Here is a 17,500-nt window from a genome sequence, read left to right as displayed (position 1 = left end):
GTGCTGGGCTCAACTGAGGCCTGGAATTCACCCTCCCCACCCCCCCCCCTCCCCACCCTCCCCATCTCCCTTACAAAAGCCCTGGCTCCTCCCGCCTGGCTCCCTGGGCTCTTTTTTGGCGTCTAGCTCAGACTGTCTGGCTGTGTGTGTGTGTGTGTGTGTGTGTGTGTGTGTGTGTGTGTGTATGTGTGAGTGTGTGTGTGTGTGTGTGTCCAACTGCGTGAGTGTCTGTGTGCTGTTCAGACTAACCTGACCTCATCTCTCTCTCTCCTCTCTCCCTCCCCCTCCCCCCTCCCTCCCTCCCTCTCTCCCTCCCCCCTCCCTCCCTCCCCCCTCCCTCCCTCCCCCTCCCCCCTCCCTCCCTCTCTCCCTCCCCCCCTCCTCCCTCCCTCCCTCCCCCTCCTCCCTCCCTCTGTAGCTGGCGGAGCTGCGTCAGAGGCTGGACCGGGCCGAGGCAGACAGGCAGGAGCTGCAGGAGGAGCTGAGGAGGGAGCGGGAGGCGCGGGAGAAGCTGGAGCACATGATCTCCCATCTCAAGCAGCAGATGGTCCAGTCTGGCACCACGGGGAGCCCCTCTCCCCCTCCCACCCCCTCCACTGGCCCCCACACCCAGTCTCCACCCTCCTCCTCCTCCTCCTTCTCCTCCTCCTCGGAGGCCCCAGAGGCAACCTCCGGCCAGAAGTAGCCGGCACCGCTCACCCACACCCACCTTCCCTTCCCCCGCCATCCCCTCCCTCCCTCCCACCCTCCCTCAGACTACAGACTGCAGATGCAAACACACCAGCCTAAACCAGAGAGAGAGGGACTTACTTCTCATCCAAGGCTGTTTTTCATTGTGTCTCTCTCACTTATACCCCCTTTTCTCATTATTTCATTTGTTTGCAATGTAAAAGGACTATTTCTGACTTAAGAAAAATACGTTTTATGTTGTTGTTTTTTGTTTTTTTCCCCCCCTATCCTTAAACAGTATTTAAACTTTCTTTGGGGATGTATATGTTTGTTTTAATTTATAGTTTTACTGAAAGAAAAAAAACCCGGCTGCTTCACAGACAAGAGTTTGGTCTTTTTGAGGACCCTTGCTGCCCCCCGACTCCCCCCCGCCCCTCTGGTCCACAACGCTTCTTCCTCTGTGGATCCTGGATGTGACGTGTTGTACAGTTGTGACCTACAGAGACTGGGAATTCAGCTCAGACACACAACCAAACTCTGTCCCTGCCCCGTACTGTGTGTGAGTGGAACTGCCCCTTACTGTGTGTGAGTGGAGCTGCGGTTGACGCTAGCGCTCACTTTATACTACTACCTGGCCCGCCAACTGAAGCCCCCCCCCCCCCCCCCCCCCCCCCCAAGGACACAAAATGGCGTCCGCCCGCGTGCTATCTCTGTACATAGCATACAGCCAGCGCTCAGTACCAGCGAACAGCAGGAAACTGCATGGACATTTTTCATTTCACGTTTGTTTTTTTTCTTACCTTAAATGCAAAGAGAAAAGTTTAAAAAAGCTCTAAATGTGTAAAGTAAAAACATAAAGGTATATGAAAACATTATTGTACAGAGCATTTGCACTCATTGTAGGTAATCTCGTGAAGATGATAATGAACATAAGGAAGGATCTCAGTGGCCCTGGTTTGGTTAATGGTAGACCCCCCCCACACACACACACTCTCTGCTGCAGCACCTGGAGTCCCCCCTGCCGTAGCCCAAACAGCCTGGTGTTGATTACACTCACCCTCCACCTTGTTTCCCCCCAAGGACCTCCCTCCCCCCCTCTCACCTTATACAGCTAGAGGCTCACACCAATGCCCTCTACTGGGAATAACAGAGCTAACTAATTCACACTGTGGTTAGGTAGAGATCACATTGGCCTAGACACAGTACTGTGTTCACTTGTAGACTTGTAGACTCTCATCGTTTTAGCGACGAGAAGTGTTAGTCCCGCCCCCCTCTCTGATTGGCATGCGGCGGTTGTTGAACACGCTGCCTTCGCGAGGGGAAAAGAGTTGGAAGCTTCTTGGAGTTAAAGTTGAGTTGACGTCCATTTTGAAGCCATAAAAATCTCTCTGGGCAGTAGTAGTGTTGCTGCCCCATGCTACGTATGAGGAACATGCTTATGCACACACTCTCACACACACACACACACACACACACACACACACACACACACAGGGTCCAGGTCAAATAATCAGACAGAACAATGCACCAGATTTCCCAGTTGATGATCAAAGCCTCCAGTCTGTCGTCCTCTTGGCTTGGTTCTGTCCTACGTCATTGTTAGCGGTTGGTTTCTCTTTGTGAACGCGTCATCTTGTTATGAAAATGTGGGTCACAGGTGAAAGGAATTAGTCCAGGCGGTTTGGGCCTTGGAACCAGGCCCCTGCTCTGAGCTATTCCGCTCTGCTTAACAAACAGTACCAGGCGGGGAGAGGGAGAGGGAGAGAGAGAGGGAGAGAGAGAGAGAGGGAGGGAGGGATGGATGGATGGAGAACACGGGGGGCTGACGCCCTCTCTCTGGCTGGGTGGCCCGGACGCTGGGGTACAGGGGAGCCCCTTTTGTCCCGGTAGAATGGGGGCAGCTGCTGTTGTCTGGGGCCTCTCTTGCCCCAGGGTGATCTCCCCCTCTACCCCTGCGCCCCCTCCTACTCATACAACCGCCACCAACCCCTGTCTCTTCCAATACCCCCCCCCACACACACACACACACACACAAACACATCTCCACTGCCAGATCAGCTGGGGGCTGTGTCCTGTTATGTAGGTGCCCAGGAGAGGGAGCAGAACGACAGCCAGAGGTAGATAGAGAGGGTTTTTGTGTAGTTGCCAAGCAGAAGTCTCGTATAGCCACTGAGCGCAGTTCCCTGAGAGCGTGTAAATAATTGTTTAAAAAGAGGGGATTGGCCGTGGCTTAACTCCGAAGCTTTTTATGCATCTGCTATAAATGCAAATTGATAGACATTCCACTGTGCTCAACCTTTCAATGCAGATTTCTAAGGAGCTCCCTTTACAATAAACAGACCACGACGCCCGGGCCGTACAGACTAGTACACTTCTTATTTGTTATTATCAGTCTCAAATGCTACAATGCAGTTATGTTCGTGAAGAGGAAGAAAAAAGAATACCACCATGTCTGTGTGAATTTCACACGCAGAACCCCCCCCCCCCCCCCCCAATCCATACTGCAAATGTTTGCTCTACTGTTGTTCCATCAAAAAAAAACTTTTCTTGAAATTCAAAAAAAAAAAAAAGATATTTAATGTATTAACTAAAGATTTATATTCACTTTGTATATACAGTAGTCATTAATATATTAACTATGTTCTTACGAATAATCTTCAAAAGGTTATATTATGAATTGGACCAGAACAGATCAGAGGCTCCGAAAAAGGCGGCCTACATGTTTTCGTTGAGAGAGTAATCTTTGAAGAATTCAGAATTGACTTGTGTCGTTGTTTGTTGACCCTGTCGAGGGGTTAAAATTGATGTTGGGAGATTAAATGCATGGTGTTATAGACCTGACCCGGAACAAACACAGAATAGGAAAGAATGAAATTGCGTCGTTACAGTACTTCCCCAAAATTAACTGACTGCTTCATTTGTTTTTTTTGTGGATTTCCATAGACTGTTGATGTGCGTGAAAATGTATAAGCTCTCACCCTTTATTTGTTAATGATGCAGACTCCCAAGCAATTGAAAAATGCACCGAACATTTCTTATAAAAAAAACCCTGACCACAATTCAAAAGAAAAGAAAAAAATCTGCATGTATCATTCGTTAACCATATGGTTTATGTTTCTTGAATGATTTCTTACTTGTCACTGGGCCATTCAATTTTCAATTGATATGTTTATGGTAAAAGAGTGTGTTTCTCCCACCCAACGCACAAGCTGTTGAGATGACTAGCATGATACACGCAGAGGGAAATCTGAGCAAGTTTGTTATTGAAATATCCTTCTGGGTCAATGAGCTGGCTAGACGTAACAAAAAAGTCAAACTACCTAACCATACCACACAAATGTAGCCTCGTTTGATTTGGCAAAGATGAGAGAAGAGTGTAGGTGTGTGTGTGTGTGTGTGTTTGTGTTTGAGTGTTTGCCATCTACTTGCCAGTAACTGAAGCACAGTAGCTATACAAAGGGAAAGACGTGTTCTCATGTAGCTCTGTGGTTGTGTTCTAGTCCTTCTGTTCTTCATATTTGAGACCTCTACTTTTGGGGAAGATCCTTGTAATGGAATGTTTTGTTTTGGATGTGTTTACATCACATGATAATCAGTATTAGGTTTATTATTACCATGGTTACCTCTCAAGCAGTCAACAAAAGTTTTGTTTTTAACAATAGTTTTGGGAGTTTCTAAAAATGTATTTCTGTATTTTTTCATTTTCTGTGTAAATTGCATTTTATACACAGGAGGGCGCTCTATATCTACTTAGCCATAATGATGTGATACAATGGACTAAAAATACAAGAAAAATATCTAGAACATCGCGTGCTGGGCCCTCTTGCATTTGCAGTGCTATGACAACGTAGACAGATATGCTTTGTACAGATTTTGTATAGGTGTGCAACTTTGCCCAAACTCACTCGAAAAATTGGCTTTTGTCCTTGTCGACCTCGAGGAGCACAGCTTTACCTAGCATTTGCATACATCATTTGCATACCCATGGTTTGTTCACCAGACTTGTGAAGAAAGTAGTCTTATTGTAAAGGTGACAATAACAAGCTGGATTTTTGATCTGTTCATCGATCTTATATCTTTTTATTTTATGCTTTGTAGTTGGGTGTGTACATGCCAGCAGCATTATCATTTGCCAGTGAACCATTATGCTAGGCTACACCTTATGATTTCTCACCTGATTTACGAATGACTGGTTACTTGGAATGGGCACGCCATGTTTTCAATTTATATTAGTACACCTTACACATCATAGTATAAAGAAGATTTAAAAAAAACAAATATTTATGGCTTTGTTAAACAATTAAAACCTTTTTATTTTCTCCAATGCTATTCTGAAACCTGAAACGCAGTGTCTGTGTATGACCATTGCATACTATGTTGCCAATACTACAGTGTGATGAGACGTTTGTTCTTGCATGACTCGAGACACTTCTCCTACCTCATGTTGTGATAAAAAAATGTTTTTTAAAGCAGACGACACTGCATCTCTAACCGTTTATCATAATTGATATTTACTAGTAAATGACATACCTGTACATGCTTTTAGCTAATACCTCAGTTTTATCTAGTGTTTTTTTTCTCCCTGATTTCAGATCTTGTAAATATACCCTGTATAGACAATGAACTTGGATCAAATTCAAGTAAAGTTCTGTAGTGTCAAACGAGTGGTGTCAGTTTCCTTTCTTCTGAATGACAGTGTCTCATTTCTGTCCCATGTGAACTTGATAGTTGGGGGGGGGGGTGTATCAATCCGATTCGTTTTATTTTACAACTAACCGCATTCCATCCAACCGTCCCACGGTGTTACAACAGGATCATGTATCCAGTGTGTCTTTAGTTGCTATGCTAAAGCTCCAGTCACAAAAGATGTCTGTTGTAGCTGGGCCCAGCTTTTGAAGCTGTGAAGCTGGACATCTAATACACAACACAACACCAGTAAGGAAACTGTTGAGGAAACCAAGCCAGGCAACATTCAACCCGAGATAGGCAGGTATTCCAACTGGTAGCACAAAGATGAAGGCCAGAAAGACCAGGAAGAGCTTCCATGTGTTGAGGAATATCCATAACGCCTGGCGAACAATATCCTTTCTGGACTCATTATCAGTCTGGCTCATATGTACACACGTACAGGAAAGCGGTGTTGTGCCCCTGGAGCTTGGCGCAGCAAACCCTGTGTGCACCCACAGCATTGCGCAACCCACAGTCAGGAACAGCACCATGGCAACTTGAGAGATCTGAGCGCTACTGCTGAACACCCAGCATGTCCGCAGCAGGTGGTGAGGCTCGTCCCCCACCACAGGGTGGAACCCTGGCGCCAGGAACACACCCAGCAGGGCCAGCACCCACAGGAGACTGACAGCCACTGTGTAAGGGAGCTTCTGGGCCCAGTTCACTGACGTAGAACTGGGAGACAGGGTCATGTAGTGGTCCAGCCCGGTCACTACCAAGACAGGCCAGTGTAGAACACTGTAGGTATGACAGGCAATTTGTACCAGCAAGCAGACGTGATGCCTGGTGAAGCGTCGGCCCAGGAGGGCGACATCCCCCTGGAGGTGGAGGGCGGACAGGGAGAGGGTCAGCAGTGTGTCCACCGAGGCCAGGGATATGCAGAAGAGGCCCAGGAAGCTGCGTCGGCTGGTGTGGTTCCTCTGGATCAGCACCAGGGCCCAGTTGAGCAGACACTTCACCGCCAGGCCCAGCAGGATAGAGGGGATCTGGACCTCCATGATGAGGGGCCTCTGAATAGCTTTCCCACTGTGTTGCTGCTCCAGTGGCCTGCAGGAGATGGAGAGGTCACACATGTTGGGAAAGATATGTGACATCTGGTCAATTGGTCCGCAAGTCGCCATCCGATTTGATGTTCAGGCTTTTCTTTCGAAAAATGTAAATACATTTCAGCGTTGTTGAAAATTAATGACACACTCGCTAGTCAACTCGTTGGTCACACAGCTTGTTTTGTGAGCCTGCTAAGACTGTAAAGTAGTGTTAGTTAACTAGGTAGCTGTGGGGATTTCTCACCGAATCCATTGCATTGCAGTATTTTGGCTTGACTAGCGAGTTTGTGTTGTGATTTTCAACAAGTTGAAATGTATTTCCATGTTTCAAAATAAAAGTCTGAACATTTTGATTGGTTGCCGATGTAACCAGGGGCGGATTTAGGATCGTAGGAGATCCGGGGCTTAGCCCAGAGGGAGAATATAATGTGCGCGCGGAGCGCGTCGGAAAATTTTGCCTTCAACCTTCAACTTACCACCACCTTAAAGCGGACAAAAGGCACTGGAGAACACATATACATTCACACCCTTTAATGAAGCAAACTAATTGTGGTGGTTCTGGGCACAGAGGGAGGTCAGCACACGTAGCTCCCCCTGTCAGTCACCATCATTTATATTTGTATAGAATTACATAATTGATGGGCTGAGGCTAGTTATGTTACAGTATGTATATCAGGGCAGACTCTGTGCTCACCACTTATATTGTATTTAGAGTCTTGTCCTGTGTTATATGACGATATATTACATGTATTGTTGGCCTGTGTATAGTACTGTGAAATCAAATCCCCCCTGGGACATTAAACAAACTTAGCTAGTTAGCGTTACATCTTAGGATAGATTTGAGTCATGTTCTGTATACATACATACTACCATAAGGGCATACTTAATGTGGTTACTCCATGTTTACTAGCTGTAACATTAACGTTACATCATTCTTTTTCACTTGTTACTCAGTCAACCAGAGTGCAGATATCAAAGACTATCAGCCTGTTATTCACTTTATTTGTATAAGTATTATCCTTTGTTTGATTTCTTACCATGTACCGTAACAGTACCTTGCTATGTTTCATTTTCATTATAACATAACGTTATGTTATGATAGCCAGCTAGCATTAGCAAACTGGAAAAGTAGTGTCAGTGAGTCAGTCACCTTTCTAATAAAATTCACAAACCTGAAACATCATCTATGTCATCACTGCTGGTGATGTAATTGTTGTCAGCTGCTGATACGGCTGCTGCAACAGTTCTTGGCGCTTGTTTTGTTGAAAACAACTTTCGGATATCCATCCTTACAATTTTGCAAGTCAGGCACTGATTGAGATCACTTCTTCTTCAGGGCAGGGTAGGCTACGCAGTATGCAGGCTAATGTCGCGCAGCTGCTGCCTCTCTGAAGTAAAACATTCGGGGCTTTTCAGAAAACATCCGGGGCTTGAGCCCCAGTAGCCACCCCCTAGCGCCGCCCCTGGATGTAACCCCTCACAATCCGGACAGACCAGGCAGGCACACAGGTTCACTTTCAAGCTGTTTTATTTATAACATACCTGAATGTGTAAACAAAATGATGGTTATTATTGATGGTAGGCTCCAGCACAAAAAGCTCTCACCCCTGCATGTCAGCAAAACAAAACATTCAGAACACGCCACATTGCCGCCATATTAGCTCACGTTAACTGGCTGGCAAAGTAGCTAACTAATATGTCAACAAGATGAAACAATAATTGTTAACCTGGCTTTATCCAATGTTCAGATTTAAGTTCTTGAATGTTATGTAAATTACCGCATATTTAATTAGGTAGCACCGCATTTGCATATTTAAACATACAATTTCAGAAAAGTTGTAATAAAAAAAAAAGTGTCTTAATGTAAGTGATTAACTGGGGAAGTTTCATAGTGATAGCTATTAGTTATTTTTTTTTTACCCTATTCACCTGCCTTAAAGGTTACAGGTATTTTGGATTTGGCCCTCTGGCAAAAAAAAAACGGGATTTTTGGGAGGGACCTGGAGGCACATTTTTTCATAAAAGGTCCCTAGAAGTCAAATAAATCATCAAAACATGTTAGCCAGAGAGTGGTCACGGAATTTTGGTTTTGGACCCTACTAAATGTATAAAGATTATGTACCAAGATGAAACAGGGGGCTTTTCTGGTGAAACTTTTGCAGCTAACTGGCTGATGATTAGCTGACGCTGGCCTGCAGAGGGGAAACTAGAGAAACCTCCTTTTCCATGGAAATGAACTATTATTGCTTGCTGATGTGCTCGAATAAATATTCTCTTAAAGAACAGTTCAGTAGTGGTGCCTAATATTTGATTTAATCATTTTATCTTAGAAGTTATATCAATGACGTCTCGTTGAGATTAAACGAACTCGCTGGTAAGTGAAGACTCAATTAACTCAATTCTGGAGAAGTTGACCACCTTACACCACCTTAGTCAAATCATCTAATGAGATGGACTCAAACTCAGAGAAAACCTGAATAAGGGGGCAAAATGGCACTAAAAACTAATCCCCCCATGGATGGCTGTGGTATCCTGGCTCTAATAGCCTCTACTCTGTCATCAAAAAAGTCAGAAAAATCATATGCTGACACTTCAGTACAGCTCTTTTTCTGATGGCCTTGTGTCAACCGAGCAACAGTGTCAAAAATAAGTCTGGGATTGTGCTTATTCGTAGCTATCAGATTAGAATAGTAGGCTGCCATCCATCCCAGACTGATAGGTGATCAGATTTTCGTGCCACAGTTGATAATGCACCTCCAGCCTAGAGCCACCCCACTGGCGCTCAACTTTTCCGCAGCTCTTTTTGAGAATTAATAACTCATCATTTAGCCAGGGTCTATAGCTCTTTTGAGAAGCTTTACGGATCTTTGCTGGTGCCACTAAATCGAGCAGGCCCTGGAGAGCGCCATTAAAGTTATCAGTAAGGTTGTCAACTGAACAGGTCTGGCTAAAAACCTGGTTTACAGTATCAGGCAATCTCAGACATAGATCACTTAAAGCTCTGGGGCTAATATAGCGAGACAAACGTGTTTCCTTAGTCGCATTCTGTTTAAGAGGCAGAATCCCCGGAAGGCAGCTGGTCCGGATTCCGTCTCTCCCTCTGTCCTGAAGCACTGCGCCGACCAGCTGGCCCCGGTGTTTACCCACATCTTCAACGCCTCGCTGGAGCTGTGTCACGTCCCAGCGTGCTTCAAGGCATCAACCATCATCCCCGTCCCCAAGAAGGCCAAGGTCACAGGCCTCAACGACTACAGACCCGTCGCTCTGACCTCTGTCGTCATGAAGGTCCTGGAGCGCCTTGTCCTGGCCTACCTGAAGCTCATCACGGATCCTGTGCTGGACCCCCTGCAGTTCGCGTACAGAGCCAATAGATCCACGGAGGACGCCGTGAACATGGCTCTGCACTACGTACTAGAACACCTAGACACTGCAGGCAACTACGCCAGGATCCTGTTCGTGGACTTCAGCTCGGCCTTCAACACGATCCTCCCACACATCCTGGAGCACCAGCTATCCCTGCTGCAGGTGCCGGTCTCCACCTGCAGGTGGATCACGGACTTCCTGACTGACAGGTCTCAGCGGGTGAAGCTGGGGAAGAGCATTTCCAGCTCCAGGTCCACCAGCACGGGCTCCCCGCAGGGCTGCGTCCTGTCTCCAGCACTATTCTCCCTTTACACCAACAGCTGTGTCTCCCGCCACCCCTCGGTCAAGCTCCTGAAGTTTGCAGACGACACCACCCTGGTGGGCCTCATCTCCGGGGGGGACGAATCTGCCTACAGGGGTGAGATCGAGGGGCTGCAGAGCTGGTGCAGTTTAAACAATCTGGAGCTAAATGCTCTGAAAACAGTGGAGATGGTGGTGGACTTCCGAAGGAAAGCAGCCCTGCCCCCTCCCATCACGCTGGGAGGTACCCCGGTGGCCTCCGTGGAGTCATGCCGCTTTCTAGGCATGACCATCTCCCGGGACCTAAAGTGGGAGCAGAACACCGAGGCCCTCACGAAGAAGGCCCAGAAGAGGATGTTCTTCCTCCGGCAGCTGAGGAAACTCAGGCTGCCGAGGTCCATGATGGTCCAGTTTTACACGGCCATCATAGAGTCCATCCTCACCCACTCCATCATCACCTGGTTCCCTGCTGCAACGACCAAGGACAAGGCCAAGTTGCAGCGGGTGCTACGTTCAGCAGAGAGGGTGATCGGCTGTCCCTTGCCCTCCCTCAACTCCCTGCATGACACCAGGGCTCTGAGGAGGGCAAGGAAGATCATGGCAGACCCCTTCCACCCCGGCCACGGCCTCCTCACCCTGCTTCCCTCTGGAAGAAGGTTGCGGCTGCCTAAGGCACTGAAGGCCCGCCACAGGCTCAGTTTCTACCCCTCAGCCGCCAGGCTGATAAATGACTCTGGCTTCCCCCTCCCCCCCGCCCCCAAGTCTGCCCAGGACTGAATATGCACTGGACTTCTGTAAAAACTCTGCACTGCACTTTATACCGCACTATCCAATGCACTGTTGTCTGTCCTGTGTTGTTGTTGTTGTTGTGTTGTCCTGTTTTTTCACACGTGAAAAAAGTATAAACGCACTTGCTGTGGTGACGAAGCAAATTCCTATATGTGTAATGCATAGTGGCAATAAACGTTATCTGAATCTGAATCTGAATCTGAATTCATTGTATAGTACTTCTACTCTGAGATGACAATAAAGTTGAATCTAATATAATCTAAATTGCTCCCAATAAATGAACTGTCGCCATACATAATCATACAGTAGATGATTCATATCCACAAATGTACTTGTTGTAAGTCGCTTTGGATAAATGCTAAATGTAAAAACAAAGAGAGGAATGTGAAGGAGTCATTGCAAACAGGGTTAGAGTTAGCAGATATGAATCTTGTATATTTCTGTGTATGAATGGGGACTTGCTTAAGTCAACTAATTACTGCAGCTATCTGGAGCTAGACTGACTGATTGTGTCAGGTAGTTCCTTTTGTGCAAGTGTTGAGTACAAAAGGTGTGTTAACATTTCCTTCAATCAACCATCAACCATTCACAGGGGCTAGACCTCCACCCAGTCATTGTCCTCCACTGTGTCAGAGAAGTTATTCTCTTTGGTGTACGCAATAAAAACACAAATAAAACTACACAGTTAAAGAAACTAACATTCCAATCCCAAAAAAGCTACGTGCAATAAAGTGGAATGAGGGCAGCTGTGGTGCAGGAGGTACAGCCAGCGTCTAACGATCGCAAGGTCGGCAGATCGGCGGTTTGAACCCCGGCTGGCCTTGTGTCAAGGTGTCCTTGGGCAAGACACTAAACCCCAAATTGCTCCCAATGAGCCTTGCATGGTAGCTTGCCGCCATTGGTGTGTGAATGGGTGAATGAGAGACCATTGTACCACAGTCAGAAAGTTAGTAGAGTACCCCAAAAGCCAAGGAACACAGCAGAGCTCCATAAAGACCTGAAAGCAGTGGGTACAGTTGTCACAAAAAAACAATAGGCAATGTACTCTGCCACGGTCTCCATTCACGATCACCCCGGAAGACTCCATTACTGAAGAAAAGTCATGTTGAAACTTGTTTCTCTTCACATGGTGCTGGTGGAATCCAAATTATCGAAGGGAAGGTGAATGGGGCCATGTACCAGGACATTCTTGAAAATAATCTATTGCCATCCACCAGGATAATGAAGCTGAGACATGGGTGGATGCAAAGGAAACTCTCAATTGGTTCAGAGGAGAAGAAAATAAAAGTGTTGGACTGGCCTAGTCAATCACCAGACTTAAATCCAATAGACAATTTGTTGGAAGAACTGAAGATCAAGATTCACCAGCAGGCCCCCCGGAATCTTCAAGATTTAAAGACAGTCTGTGTTGAAGATTCAATGACTGTTAAAATGGGCCAAAATCCCACCTGATCACTGTGAGAGATTTGTCTTTTTCATACAGGAAGCGTCTTGAAGCTGTCATTGGAAACACATTTTTATGGATTGGAGTGTTACAATTTCTTTAGCTGTGTAGTTTCATTGAGTTAATACTAACGTCTGGTCTAAATTTCACATGAACAGCTGAAATGGGAATATGTGATGTGAATTAAATTAAAATAAATTAAATTAAATTAAATGTGTTGAATACTTGAATGTACCCGACGAGCTAAAGAAGTCGAGCTACCTGAAACCTAGCACCTTTAAATCCAATATTTATTTAACACTCACTTCAGTTTACAACGCCCTTGCAAGAGTGGTCGACTATAGAGAAATCTGACATTACAAAGCTATATAACTTTACTGTAGCTTACTCCACCAAATAATTCTCAATGTGCCAGTGTGTCAGAATAACATAAGTTGAAAACCATTTTCCTCTGTCGCAGTTGATATTCAGAAGTAAACATTTTGTCAGGGTGCATAGCACATCAGTGGGTATGATGATAACAGTCTCTATTCAAATACATTCAAATTGCCAACCATATGGTGTACCACACACACTCTCACAACATATTTGCCACAAATACAGAATTGACAAGGATACACACGCAATGTGAACATGCATTTGAACTAAGCAATATTACCTTCTTCTGAAGCAAATGACCGCAGCTATCTGAAGCTGTAGGCTCCTGTGACTGTGTGTCAGGTGAGGCTGTTTCCTTCAACTATTTAAAGAGGCCAGGGCGGAGTTGGAGGAGCTGTTGCAGTGGAGGCTGGTGGAGGTAAGAGTTGTAATGCCGTTCCTGATTCCATCCCACGCGTTACAATGAGCCTGTCCTCTGATTTGTTTGGTAAATAAAGTATTGGTGGTGACCCGTAGACCAGGTGAGGTCACAGGGAGTCCCTGAGTCTTCAGTGTGTTTGGATCTGGTACCTTTGTATCTTAGTTACATTTTATATTGATATATTTCCAACAAACAGTGAACAGCTTTTGGTGCATGGTTAAAACAATGTTCAAGAAAATGGGGCCCACCACACTCAACACTTTAAACATTTGAAGAATTGGGCATTATCATTGTTCATTGCTCATTCAGTGTAATTTGCTGTGGGGTATGCCTACTACATCAGTGGTTAATTGTGTCTGTCATAATAATCTTTTCTCTGATCAGGTTCAGGTTCACATTCAAGTGTACCCTTTCACTTTATGCCATGGTTACCAAGCCTATGTGCGTCTCATATGTACTGCTCTGCAATGATCAGCAATATTTGACTGTTGTGTAAGGTGTAACAGTCTATGAGCCTACAACATAAGTGAATTTATTATTATTATTATTATTATTATTATTATTATTATTATTGCATCTGGTAGCATGTGTGGATTGTAATTATACTTGTTATGCAACGACATTTCATAATTGTTTGCCTGACTGGTCATCGGATTTGGGCTCCTAATAGCTAAAAAGCAATACTCTTTACTTATTTTATGCTATTAATAGGCAAAGACCTCGAATTTGAATTTAAGTCAAACTAAAGGGACTGTTTTCCCCCAAAAGGGACGGGGGCGGAGGGGAAAATACCCGGATGCGTTGCTCTGTTGAATGAGAACAAACAAAATGACTTATTAACAAAATAACGCATAATGTGTTTGTTTTTTTACACATTTTCTGAATGTATGGGTCCCGCCACGATACGACTTCTCATTGATACAATGTAACTAAACACCTTCTGGGATAATCAAGGTCAGGTCCAAACCCGGATTTTTTTTTTTTTTTTTTTTTTTTTTTTTTTTAAAGAAGTGGACCATCCCTTTAAACCTAGCCCTGGACTAAAAACGTGTTCAATAACGAATCTCAATTTAAAAAGCATTTTAGTCTAATATGATTATGATTAAACTATGGACTGGAATTGTGCGTAGCGCCGTGGCATAACTGACGCCCTTGAACAGCCCATCGGAAACACTCATTTACGATTGGTCAGTTCCCTTCCGCTGCGCAGGCAATGTTGTCTTTCTGTCAGCTGAGAATCAATGCATTCTTTCACTGGCTTTCACTGGCTAAGCTTCTACAAGCTTCTACAAACAAACAGTTACTCATAATAACTTCTGTCCTTTTAGTTGAGTCGAACCCAACCCAACCCAGATGATCTAAACGCCACAGAGAGCTGCTGATCTAAGAAGGAAGGAAGGAAGGAAGGCTGCCATCAGATCATCTATTACCATGTCTGCTAACTAGCTTTAGCCTGATTAGCTACCTGGCTAACTACATGTGTCTAGTCTTCTACCCTGCTTGACGTTTCACTAAAACAACAAAGTCGCTCAATCTCATGTAGGTTTGCTTCCTTTGCCTGTATGCCCAAGCTAGCATCATTATGTAACTGTGTGCCAAGGTCACAGGGAGCTGGTGGTAACTGTGTTTAGAGAGGGGAGGTGGTGGTGGATGGAGGCCTGGATGGGATATCCATCCAGTCAATGTTGTTGAGTCAGTTGACCTGGTCATGATGCTAGCAAGGAAATCTAATAGTTAGGTACCAATGTTGTTCACCAATTACGAAATAACCATCTTCTTATCTGAAAATTAACCAATGTCTAAACTGGGTTTGTTTACATATTGTTGACACATCCACTGTGAAGTACTGAGAAGTAGGCAACAGGTTGTAGGTGTGGTTCTGAAAAAACATCACTTCAAGGGAATACATGGCTAAATGACCTGATGTCAAATTGTCTTGAAATGGTTTGTTGTATTGCAAGTATAACAGCATGCTACTACAGCACCTGGGGTACATTAATTTCTGTTTGGTTGTGTTCCTGTGTAGGATGGATGGCAAACAGGAGACTCCGGTGCCATGGCCCGCTGCCGTGCCAGAGGGAAACACGAGCCCCTCTGAGCCCACTGGCCAAGCGCTGGAGTCAACGAGGCCCTCCAAGCACAGCAGGGAGCGCCCGGGGAAGTCACCTAGGCGACGGCGGGAGGGAAGGAGGGCACAGCGACGGACCGATGACCATGAACAGCTGCTCTGTGAGACGGAGAGACGGAGGTTGCCAGGCCAACATGAGCACTCGGAACCCTCACCCTCACCCTCACCCTCGGGCTCCACGGCGGAGACGGCGGAGAGTTCTCCAAAGAGGTTGGATAGATGCAGGTAGCTGGTAATGCCATCAGCGCGGTCAGAGCCGTGGACGTATGAGGAAGAAACTTTGTCTGATTCCATTTTTTCCCCCCTTTTTTTGCAGGAGGGCCCACTTCCTCCATGGACCAAGCCCAGCCACTCACTTCGGACCCAAAGCCTGTATTCTTCCTAACCCGACCTCAGTCATGTGAGCGTCTGTGTGAAATGAATTGCACTAACTGAACATAACAGTGTACTCTAGTACAGGACGCACTGAAAGGGACTTGTTGAAAAACAGAACAATCGGTTTGGTTATTTGAGTTGCACTGAAACGTTATGTTGCTCAATGGCCAGAGATAAGATAAGAAGATCAGGGAAAGCACATGCTGTGATTGGCTATCAGGGTTCTGTGGGCCGGTACTTTGAGATGAGATAATTAGAACTTTACTCATCCCCCAAGGAAGAAACTGGGATAGCCACCCCACATGTAAAAACAGTGCAATAAATACAACAGGACATAACATTTGTACCCAGGACAAAACATGTCAGACTCAGAGATTTTCATATTTGAGATATGATTATCTGTGTAAACACAACAATACAGTACAATAATTGTCGTCATCATTGTCAGTCATCTTACGTTACGGACTAGGTCACGTCATGTAAGTCTGGTCATTATGTAAGAAAGTCTCAAAGTGTTGGTGCCTTGGACTGGGACTGAACACACACGTTCTACATCCTCCCTGTGAACACCATGCCCGTCGTCCACCTCTTAAAGCAGGAGAGAGCCAAACGGTAAAAGGGACCAACCTGTGCTCAGATCAGACTACATTTGGAATTTGGACCTTCCTTGTTCAAAGCAAACTTTGACAACATGTATTATAACGTTCATGTTAATCAATGACTGTTTAAGTTGTCTAGACCGAGTACAGAGTATGAGGGATAATTTTCGGCGCAGTCATCGGACGTTGTTTACATGGTGAAAAGGAATTTCTGCAATTCTTAAGACAAGGAAGACAAGAATGGGAATATATCTTTATTTATTTTGTGTGTGAAGATTCAGCTCTATAGCACGCCTGATTAGCTAGTCTTTTCAGCCAGTGTTTTTGTATCTGTTGTGTTCTGAGCCTGATGTTGTGAGCTTAGGGAGTAATGAGGTGTCTGTTGTGTCCAGGCACATCCAGGACCCGTCCAGCCAGCGGCTCACCTGGAACAAGCCCCCGGTCAACGTGCTGGTCATCAGGAAGATCCGCGACGAGAGCCTGGTGGAGCCCTTCAAACAACTTTGCAGGTTCCTAATTGAGGTACTGTAATTATACTGCTATTGACGTATGTGAGTGTGTGAGTGTGTGTGTGTGTGTGAGTGAGTGAGTGAGTGTGTGTGTGTGTGAGTGAGTGAGTGAGTGAGTGAGTGAGTGAGTGAGAGTGTGTGAGTGTGTGAGTGTGTGTGAGTGTGTGAGTGTGTGTGAGTGTGTGAGTGTGTGAGTGTGTGAGTGTGTGAGTGTGTGAGTGAGTGTGTGAGTGAGTGTGTGAGTGTGTGTGTGAGTGTGTGTGTGAGTGTGTGTGTGTGTGTGTGAGTGTGTGTGTGAGTGTGAGTATGTGTGAGTGTGTGTGTGAGTGTGTGTGTGAGTGCGAGTATGTGTGAGTGTGTGTGTGAGTGTGTGAGAGAGTGTGTGTGAGTGTGTGAGTGTGTGTGAGAGTGTGAGAGTGCGAGTATGTGTGAGTGTGTGTGAGAGTGTGAGAGTGCGAGTATGTGTGAGTGTGTGTGTGAGTGTGAGTGTGTGAGTGAGTGAGTGAGTGAGTGAGTGTGTGTGTGTGTGTGTGTGTGAGTGTGTGTGTGAGTGTGTGTGTGTGTGTGAGAGTGTGTGTGTGAGAGTGTGTGTGAGAGTGTGAGAGTGTGAGTATGTGTGAGAGAGTGTGAGTATGTGTGTGTGTGAGTGTGTGTGTGAGTGTGTGTGTGTGTGTGTGTGTGTGAGTGAGTGTGTGTGAGTGAGTGTGTGAGAGTGTGTGTGAGTGTGAGTGTGAGTGTGTGAGTGTGAGTG

The 17,500-nt window shown here is 45.7% G+C and overlaps 3 protein-coding genes across 3 annotated transcripts in view; 2 read left to right on the top strand and 1 right to left on the bottom strand.

The window, feature by feature from the left end:
- The window catches only part of skila (SKI-like proto-oncogene a), a 29,657-nt gene extending 28,356 nt beyond the window's left edge, over nucleotides 1-1,301 (top strand). Inside the window, exon 8 of the mRNA XM_080546988.1 lies at nucleotides 419-1,301. Coding sequence (XP_080403114.1) covers nucleotides 419-685 — 267 coding nt within the window. The 3' untranslated portion in view covers nucleotides 686-1,301. The remainder of the gene's footprint in view (nucleotides 1-418) is intronic.
- Nucleotides 1,302-5,483: 4,182 nt separating this feature from the next.
- On the bottom strand, nucleotides 5,484-6,395 carry gpr160 (G protein-coupled receptor 160; the record flags this gene model as incomplete). The annotated part of the gene is made up of 1 exon (XM_080546987.1): nucleotides 5,484-6,395. One exon carries the CDS (start codon nucleotides 6,393-6,395, stop codon nucleotides 5,484-5,486), a length of 912 nt encoding a protein of 303 aa, XP_080403113.1.
- An 8,770-nt stretch (nucleotides 6,396-15,165) lies between these two features.
- nadkb (NAD kinase b) overlaps nucleotides 15,166-17,500 on the top strand; it is a gene marked incomplete at its 5' end in the record, with an annotated part of 9,765 nt that continues 7,430 nt past the window's right edge. Inside the window, 3 exons of the mRNA XM_080546986.1 lie at nucleotides 15,166-15,476; nucleotides 15,583-15,666; nucleotides 16,633-16,762. Coding sequence (XP_080403112.1) covers nucleotides 15,166-15,476; nucleotides 15,583-15,666; nucleotides 16,633-16,762 — 525 coding nt within the window. The remainder of the gene's footprint in view (nucleotides 15,477-15,582; nucleotides 15,667-16,632; nucleotides 16,763-17,500) is intronic.

The sequence above is a fragment of the Nansenia antarctica genome, assembly GCF_963989245.1.
Source record: "Nansenia antarctica genome assembly, chromosome: 16".
In the NCBI taxonomy this organism is placed as follows: domain Eukaryota; kingdom Metazoa; phylum Chordata; class Actinopteri; order Argentiniformes; family Microstomatidae; genus Nansenia; species Nansenia antarctica.
Note: the sequence above shows the minus strand (reverse complement) of the source record. Positions and strands in the feature narration are given on the sequence as shown.